At 37.1% G+C, this 9,222-nt stretch overlaps 2 protein-coding genes across 2 annotated transcripts; both read left to right on the top strand.

The window, feature by feature from the left end:
• The first annotated feature begins 229 nt into the window (after positions 1 to 229).
• On the top strand, positions 230 to 5,393 carry LOC113750337 (serine/threonine-protein kinase CTR1-like). Its single transcript, XM_027294328.1, has 12 exons — positions 230 to 351; positions 976 to 1,181; positions 1,697 to 2,113; positions 2,215 to 2,255; positions 2,671 to 2,739; positions 2,996 to 3,096; positions 3,200 to 3,284; positions 3,362 to 3,460; positions 3,545 to 3,613; positions 4,236 to 4,367; positions 4,501 to 4,595; positions 4,845 to 5,393. Exons 1-12 carry the CDS (start codon positions 230 to 232, stop codon positions 4,939 to 4,941), a joined length of 1,533 nt encoding a protein of 510 aa, XP_027150129.1. The 3' UTR covers positions 4,942 to 5,393.
• Positions 5,394 to 6,531: 1,138 nt separating this feature from the next.
• On the top strand, positions 6,532 to 7,167 carry LOC113750335. Its single transcript, XM_027294327.1, has one exon. It carries the CDS (start codon positions 6,532 to 6,534, stop codon positions 7,165 to 7,167), a length of 636 nt encoding a protein of 211 aa, XP_027150128.1.
• Positions 7,168 to 9,222: the final 2,055 nt, after the last annotated feature.

Below are 9,222 nucleotides of genomic sequence, written 5' to 3'. Positions count from 1 at the left end.
TATAGATAGTCCTGTCTGGCTGGCTAGCTTTCTTGTGCTGTAAATGATGAAAATTTCAGTATAGTTATGTAAGGGAAAAGTTAGTTTGAAATTACAAAAGTAATCCTTTCTGCAACTTAGTTTGGATAAGTGCCTACTGGCCTGAGTTACTGGGTCCCTAGCGCTTCTGGGTCACCTTGTTTATCTTATTATACAGGAAGCAAGGCCACTATAGTAACCACAAGTTTATATGCAGAAATTGGCCGATTATGTAGGTTTGCCCTGCAGGATAGCTCGAGGCTGCAGGTACTGTGTTGCAGACCATCGATCTTCCTGCCTTGTAAAAGTTGAGGATGACATGAGGTCATCAAGGTAATGCAATATGTATTTTTCTCTTAGATATTTGCCAGATATTCTATTCAAAGGAGAGAGAATAAGGATGGGAGGCCATATTTAAAGATGTAGTTCTCTTTTAGTTCTTCTTGACTTCTTATTGGCTGGGAGAATGTAGTAGTGTCATTCTGTCAGTGGTAGCATGTTTAATCAAGTTGACTACCTATCTTTTAAATGATCTTTCACATGCTTTTATTTGTCTTGATTTTAGCAGGTCTCTAAGTTTTTTAATTTTGTATGTTCATTCTTTGTTCGGTTTTCCCCCTTCGTTTGATAGGACTTCTACTGTCCTAGAAACTACTTTTTTTTGTTTTGGGGGGGGGGGTGGGGCGGGGGCCTGTACTTGCAAACCTTTTTGCCATACCATTTTTCCAATGCTTGTTCTGCTATTTTTTTTAACTGTCTAGTAAAAGGCAGTTATCTTGAGGCTCGATACAATGCTTGAACTGTTTAACATATTTCTCTACATCAGGGGGCATGGATTACAAGGTAACATCATGTAGGCTAACAAGTCATATACTATAGTTTTGAACATGTCTTTAAGTTGTTTTAAGATTTTGGTTCACGTGACTCTTTCTGAAAACACGTTTAACGTTTTATCAGGGAATTTGTAGTTGACCTAGTTGGGGAACCGGGAAATGTGCATGGTCCAGATTTTTCCATAAGTGAGGGAGTTCTTTCCTCAGTGCCTTCGCCATTTCAGATTTCTCATCTAAAAGAACATCAAGATCCTTACTTGGATCGTGAAGTATGTAGTCAAATGCAAAGCTCAAAGAAATTTTGCACTCCTAAAAATATTCTCTATTCAGGTATTTAATTCTTTTTTTTATGTATTTAGTTTATTATTGGTTTTCCTCGTTGATCAAGAATTGCGAGTGTCTTTCATTTGAATTTTATACTACACAACACGTGGGGTGTTGTGCAAAATTTTCCACAGTGATTAATTTGAGTGATTAGGTGATGCCTTTTGACTTTCTTCTACTGTGTATTGTTAGCTGCAGGAGCCCCTGGTGCTTGTCTACGTCCATCTAATGAACTAAAATCAAATGCATTGCCTCCTTGATTGCTGCACAATGTGGACTTTTACATCCTGTCACTTATCAGCATGAAATATGGGAGAAGCTCCTATGTTTGATGTGTTATGTATTCAAAATATTGAAATTCATTCTGCATTCAGCATCTTGAAGAATTCTTGTAATCACGAATTTACTTTTGAAACCATAAAGCGAAAGACTAAAGTGAATGAATTAGTTTTACAGTAACAATCATAATACTGGAATATGTGGCTTTTTGTCATTTGAAGCTTATTTTCCATATCTTGCAGGCAATGAGGAAGGTGGTCATGCAGTGCAGGGGATTGGCCTGCACCACAATCTGAGGGATACAATGTACTGTCTGACTAATCAAGCTTCTGGAAGTGCAATACGTGCACCTATTATTGCCGGTATAGCAGTGGATGAATGCTCTCTATCCAGAGATGAAAATGTAGTTGTTAGCCAGGGATACAAAAACGAGATCGTCATGTCTGGAAATTCAGTTGTATGTGCTGCTGGCATGCAAATTGCTAAGTTGACGTTGCCTGTTAAGACAAGTTTGATGGATGTTGAGAGCCGACCTAAGAAGTGCGGGAGGTATCCTGCTGGTGGCCATTCTAGATACTTGAATCTTGAACCTTCGCTTGCAACGGATTGGCTTGAGATATCATGGGATGAATTACATATTAAGGAGCGTGTTGGTGCTGGTACTTCCTTTGCTATCTTTTGTCTAATATGGAAAGCTTGAGAATTACCGTTAACTTTATCGTCTGTGCAGCAACTAAAATGTTTGCATCCTGCCTTCCAGGTTCATTTGGGACTGTACATAGAGCTGAATGGCATGGATCGGTTAGTAATATAGCTCCAACTTTATTTGTTATCAGCTGCCCTTTTAGACACTCTAAGACTCCCTAAGTTATTTGTATCCCTGGTACCAAGATATACAGGTAGTTTTGAGTGTGTATTTAGGTGTCCATTACTACTTTACTTGTTCCCAGAACTAAATTTGTTTATACAAATAAAAGATTCCTTGGTCTGCTTGGAATCATTTGTGCATGATCATGTACTAAATGCATTAAAAGATTACAGATCTAGAAATACTCGCCACTTTGAAGGTGATATTTGACTGAAAACAAAGTGGGATGTGTATGGTTCATGTTTATAGAATTTTCAGTCTAGAGCAAAAGCTTCCTCTTTTTTCACATTATGATTTTGAATACAATATTCGTTTCACGTGAAGCTCAAAGTACTTAATTTCTTGCAGGATGTTGCGGTCAAGGTGCTGACTATCCAAGATTTCCATGATGACCAGTTCAAGGAGTTCCTGAGGGAGGTATGCCTTGCGGACCTAATTGTTCGCTACAAGTATAATGATCTCAGATACTTTTCGTATGCAGAATATTTTGTTATCCGACAGTCTTGTGGCATCCACTCTGGAATAAAAAGTCATTTAAGCATGGATCACAATGCACTTACTTCATTGTCTATTATATAATCTTATTTTTGCGACGTGAACTTGACTCCTGTGCCAGAGTTCTTTTATGAGGTAGTAGCTTATATTCTGAAAAACAAATCTGTGGCTTTTCAAGGTTGCAATTATGAAACGTGTTCGTCATCCAAACGTCGTTCTTTTCATGGGAGCTGTTATGAAGAGTCCACATTTGTCGATTGTGACAGAATATTTACCTAGGTACATTTTTTCTTAGTTTCTGTGGAAAGTTAAGTGCTATTTTGTCACCAGAGATTAAATTTTCACTAATTTATGTATGCAATGGCCAATTGTTATGAAACAGAGGAAGTCTGTATCGCTTGATACACAGGCCTGCAGCTGGAGAAATATTGGATCAGAGGAGGCGGCTAAGGATGGCTCTGGATGTGGTTAGTGCAGAATATAGATGTACCAATCATACTGCTTACCCTCATGTACAAAACTTTCTTATGCCTATTACTTGCAGGCGAAGGGCATCAACTATCTTCATTGTTTGACTCCTTCCATTGTTCACTGGGACCTCAAATCTCCAAATCTGTTGGTTGATAAAAATTGGACTGTAAAGGTACACAATGTTAATCCACTTGGTTGGTAAATTTGCTTTCAACCAGCCTAGACTTGCTTTAACTTTTGTTATGGTACGCACCAGGTTTGTGATTTTGGCTTGTCAAGATTCAAAGCAAGCACGTTTATCTCATCAAAGTCTGTTGCTGGAACGGTAAGCCTCGCTATCCTCTCTCTCTCTCTCTCTCACATGCTTGCGCATGTACAATTAGAAGGATTAGTGTTGATACATCACTAGTTTGTGTACTTTGTCACATTCCCTTGTAGGTTAAGCTTTACTTGTTGAATGAGATACTGATGGTGGTCATGTTTGACAAGATTTCGCTGAGTGTTTAATGTAATTGTCATTTGAGTGCAAATGGTTATATAAATCTCATTGATTTGATTATATCTAATTTACCCTTGGGATCAAGGTCTAACCAATTTCTAGAAATGGTGTTAGCTTTGCTGTGAATAAACGTACTATAGCCACGAATGTTCTAGAATTGCTGTTCTGTTGACAGAAGAAGAGCTCTCCCACTAGGGAGTTATGTTTCTGATTATGATTTGTTGCACTACTAATTATTTACTAAATATCTAAGGAAGTTCTATTTCCCAAGTCTTATATGTACATGCATTTTAGCTTTGCATTTGGATTTTTTTTAGCAACTATTTGGACAAGTGGTCTCCTTTTCTTGCTCAACAGAAAGTCAGCTATGCAAATTAACATCTTGCAGGTTGAGCATTTATTTGGCCCTGCATCAATCAGCATGTAACTCTCTTGGTTTTCCTTTCAGCCTGAGTGGATGGCCCCTGAATTTCTTCGAGGAGAGCCCTCAAATGAGAAGTCTGACGTCTACAGTTTTGGAGTCATCTTATGGGAGCTTGTGACTATGCAACAGCCTTGGAGTGGACTTGGTCCAGCTCAGGTTTGTTTTGACCTGTAATACAGACAACATAAAGTGCTGCTTGGGAAAATTACATTTGTAGCCTATTTCTTACACAAAGCACAACCAAGTTTCATAATGCCATATAATTGAGGAAAACCTTGAAATGTCTCAGGTTGTTGGTGCGGTAGCTTTCCAGAATAGAAGACTCGTTATTCCGCCTAATACATCTCCTATCCTCACGTCTTTAATGGAATCATGTTGGGCTGAGTAAGAATTTTTTGCTGTTTTAGATCTATTGTTACTTCAGTACTCCTGTACATTCAAAAAGATATTCGTTAATCTGATCTGGGATTTGGCCTTTGGGTTGAAATGAATCAAAGTTGTTGGAAGGGATTGGCTCGTGCAAATTTGTAGCGAATTTCTTAGATTCTGTAACAACTAGATATAAAACAAGTTGCTTGTCTTTGACTACACCTCTTATGCTATTAATTTCTGATTTTTTTTTTTTTTGGACAGTGACCCTGCACAGCGTCCGTCCATTAAGAGCATTGTGGAGACACTAAAGAAGTTGTTGAAGTCCCCGATGCAGCTGATACAAATGGGAGGGCCATAAAGGGGCATCTCCAATTCTTGTTGTCAGGCGTTTTGACGATTTTCGGCACTTTGGTACACCTAATTGTCCATTGTGGTGTGGTGAAGAAACCACAATTTAAAGTAATGTAGATAGAGATCGTTACGGAGTTAAAGCAACAAGTGGAGATAGTTTCTTAGCTAACCTATGGGAAGAAGAAGTTAATTAAAGATGTCCACTGCCTGTTATATTTGCATCTTTGGGAGATCCTGTAGCAGGTTTCCTGCAGTGCAAAGCCGCTGGTGTTCCTGTGAGCATCTTTTTTTCATGCCTAGCGACAAATAAACAGCCGTATACCATGTATTGCATTTGCAGGCTTACTTTGTTGGCCATAATGAGCCAGAAGCAGAGCCATAATGTATTGCATTTGCAGGCTTACTCTAGTTTATGTAATTTGAATAATGTTAATTAAAATTCAGCTAATATTTTTTTTTTTGTCAAGAAAATTCAGCTAATTAGTCATGTTCGCCTTGGTGCTTTTTGTCTAGTATGTAATGCTGAATGTGATCGACCATTTATGATACGCATCTTACTAACATTAAACCATAAAGAGAACCTAGTGTCGTCATATCATTTTCCATTCCCTCATCATGGATGCTGGATCATAGCAGTTGCAAAACGATTTGGGGATCTTAAGAGCTTTTCAAGTCTTTGGAGCATTTAAGACTTGATCTATTGGAACTTTTGATGGAATGCCAAGGCAAATGAAGTTTCCAGTCATGATTACCGATTCATCTTAGCTTTACGCCTTTTAAGTCAATATTTTACATATTAATTAGAGACAAGCATAGCGGATATACACGCTTCTTTTTCATCCTTTTTTTTTTTTGGATAAACGTTCTTTTAGTATCTTGCAGACCTTGATTCTGTATTTTGTGTACAATATAAAGGGTAAGGACTTATGTACAATATATAGGATAAGAACTCTAATACGCTGATTCTGTATTTTATGTACAATATATAGGACAAGGATTCAAATGCGATTCTGTTTTGTGTGATTTCATCTAGTCTTTATACATGTTCAATTTTTTTTTAGGGTGTATATGTTCAAATTTTTGCATACAATTATAGTATACTATTGTTCTAAACTTATATCAAGTGTCTTATTCACGTATAACATTTATAATCTCAATATAATAATGTAATATAATTGTATAATAACTCCAGTGCAATAATGTAAAAAATATATAATAATTAGACCAAACCGTACCGATAGTCCATTCCGCAATATATACGCTACTTTTGCCTAAGACAATTCATTTTTTAATTCTCCTTATATCCAATTTTCAAAGTCCTAACCATCCCAATCTAGTTTTTTTAAACTTTAATAATAATGATAAACAAAACCAAGAAAGGAAAAAAAAAAAAAAAAGAATAGAAAGACAGTGCCGTCCTGACGTGACGTATATGCACAAGCATGGGATGCGTCGAAATACTCTTAGGAGTATAGTACTGCTGAACGGTTACTTTCTCATATTCAACTCTTTTTTCATCCAAAACTGAAAAAAATCGGTCTCTCAGAGTAAATTACACGAACACTTATCAATCAATTTTAGAGCGATCAAATCAAAGATGTGGTCCGATCTTCTTGTACAAGCGGGCATGATCCTCTTCACAATCTTCATGTTTCTGTATATGCAAAACATCCCCCAAAAATTCTTCTCCAAGCTTCGGCTCCGGGGCCAAGCTAATGTTCAAGCCAAGCGCCACTTCATCAAAGGAGCTCAGCTCTACTCTCAAGCCAAATTGGCCAAAGACCGCTCATCCACTTCCTCCCTGGCCAAGTCGGCCGAAGAAGAAGCCGACGTGGCTATCGCTCTGGACTCCAAGGACGCCGCGGCTCACATTCTCAAGGCGCTGGTTCTGGAGCTCAGGGGACTGAAGGCCGCCGCCATCGACACGCTCGACACCGCGCTTTCGCCGGGTTTGGCGCGGTCGTTGAGCGGGGAGGAGAGAGGGGACGCTTTGTTTAAGAGAGCTGAGTTGAGACTGGCGGTGAGTCGACGCGGGCAGGTTGACTCGGCCGTGGAGGACCTGGTGGAATCGGTGAAGCTCAAGGGTGACAATGCTAGGACCTACTGTTTGTTGGGTGACAGCTATAAAAAGAAGGGGATGGTGGAAGAGGCTAAGAAGGCTTATGAGGATGCTCTCAAGGTCCAGCCCACTAATAGCGAGGCCCGCGAGGAATTGGAACGCTTGGCTTCGTAGTCCAACTTGGGATTTGTCTTGTTTGTGGACTGTTGAATTTGCATTCTCTTTTTGTTTTGATTTTAAGCATCTATGAGAACTGAGGAGGCATTGCCCAAGAAGTTTCTGCTCTAGACACCTCGCTTAATTTTCCTGCCATGCTTGTAGACTTGAAGCAGTTTCTTGCTATATTTTCTTTTTCTGAAACTGACTAACGTGTAATTATTGCATGATTATTAATATTAACCTAAACAAAATAAGATAACGTGTTGCTAGTGCTGGTATAATCCACCTATATGAGGTAAAAACAAATAAATAAATGAGATAACGTGACTAGACTCTATGAGGATATATATATGTGATGTATGGAGAGTAAGGATTGATCAAGATTGTAAGAGCGTTTTTATCTCTATGGAACTGTCCTCCTATTACCTTTGTTGAACAATTCGTGTTATACAATTTTCAATAAATTTAGTAGTAGTAAAATCTTCTTTGTTACTAAAAAAAATGAATATATATTGTTTAGACTTATAAGTTATTTTTGTGCATAAAGAGTAAGGGTTTATTAGAGTTGTAATTATAGCTGTCAAATAAACCCATTTAATTAAGTTTACCTATACCCGCCCATGAATAGATGGGTATGGGTATCTTAAATTTTTACATATGGATATAAATGGGTTACCCAATAATATCCATTTAATAAATGGGTATTATTGGATTACCCAATTAATTCATTTAGAATTGTCTTCCCCCACCCATTTTTTTTTTCAAAATTTTCACTTTGTCATGATGTTAACTATTTTTGTTTCATTATTATTATTATTTGTTGGTTTTATCTTATCATTTTATTTTCTTTTAGTTTGTTAACTTGCTCATTTTTCAACATTACCAATTTATGACAAGTTTTAGTCTCTTTTCTTACTTTTCCAAAATGAAATTTTAAATTTACACACGAAAAAATGCTAGATGTTCAAAATTTTTGGATTAAGTTTTTATGTTAACTTTTATAGTACTTAGTTCAAATTTTTGTATTCCTGTTATTTAATTATTAATTAGTATGTAATTTTGCGACATAGAGTACAGATGAGAAAAAATTGATAATTAGATTTATTAAGTATTATAAATAAATATTTAAAACTAATGATGGGGGCAAAGGATAGTATAAATTGATAACTTAGTTTGTAAAAATGAATATAAATGAATTTACAAAAAGTTAAAAAAAATGGGTTATAAATGGGTAATTAGGTTACCCAATTCATTTTTTGACTTACCCATTTATACCCATCTAATTAAATGGGTATAAATGGGTTGACTTACTTATACCCATTATCCATTTTACCCAATCCAAACCCGCCCAAATCACCCATTTTGACACCTCTAGTTGTAATTAAGTATTTCTATGCCATGCCACGTTCATGTGGAGGTTCGACTCTAATTATCAAGACGAACCTCTCGTTATTGCGACTTGCTGTGCTCATTTTTCGTACCATATATGAAGTCCCCAAAAAAAAAGAAAGGAAACTTCCGATAGCGTAAAGTAGAAAATGAGCACCAGTAATACGCGCAATTGAAGGAAATTTAGAGACTCTGATGATCATGGTTCAAAGACTCGGACTAGTCACCGGAAACGGAGCTCTCCGATATCATATCGGGACGAGTTGACTTCAAAATAATGGATCGCCGAGAATTCGATCGATTCGCTGAGAACTCAGTAAAGACATTTACGAAATGGATAAAAATGGCCAAACCACCCCAAGTCATTTCGAATCAACTCAAAATTTTTATTTTTTTTGTTTATTATATATATATTTTATATTATACATAATTTTTAAAATATTAAATATTTCAAAAATTTGCGTCTCGTCGAAACTGCGACCCATATGTCAAGACCGACGTGGAACAGTCGTTCCACGACTGCGACTTTGAACCATTATGATGATTGACATAGTCCATCATCATATTAAATTCAACGCGGTAGACGGCAATGAGCCAACTTTTATCGCATTGACGAGGGAGTTTACTAGTTTCCTAGATATCTTTTGGACCATTATCATCATAATTGAGACTTTGAAGTGT

Source organism: Coffea eugenioides, chromosome 10 (assembly GCF_003713205.1).
Source record: "Coffea eugenioides isolate CCC68of chromosome 10, Ceug_1.0, whole genome shotgun sequence".
Classification (NCBI taxonomy): Eukaryota; Viridiplantae; Streptophyta; class Magnoliopsida; order Gentianales; family Rubiaceae; genus Coffea; species Coffea eugenioides.
The sequence above is the reverse complement of the archived record's forward strand: the minus strand, read 5'-3'. Positions and strand labels throughout refer to the sequence as shown.

Bases quoted from the DNA above. Each gene is read 5' to 3' on its own strand.
- LOC113750337 (XM_027294328.1), top strand. From the start codon at position 230: ATGCAGAAATTGGCCGATTATGTAGGTTTGCCCTGCAGGATAGCTCGA. The intron at 2,114-2,214 runs GTACTTCCTTTG...CCTGCCTTCCAG, and splicing joins TAAGGAGCGTGTTGGTGCTG to GTTCATTTGGGACTGTACAT. The intron at 3,461-3,544 runs GTACACAATGTT...GGTACGCACCAG, and splicing joins ATAAAAATTGGACTGTAAAG to GTTTGTGATTTTGGCTTGTC.
- LOC113750335 (XM_027294327.1), top strand. From the start codon at position 6,532: ATGTGGTCCGATCTTCTTGTACAAGCGGGCATGATCCTCTTCACAATC.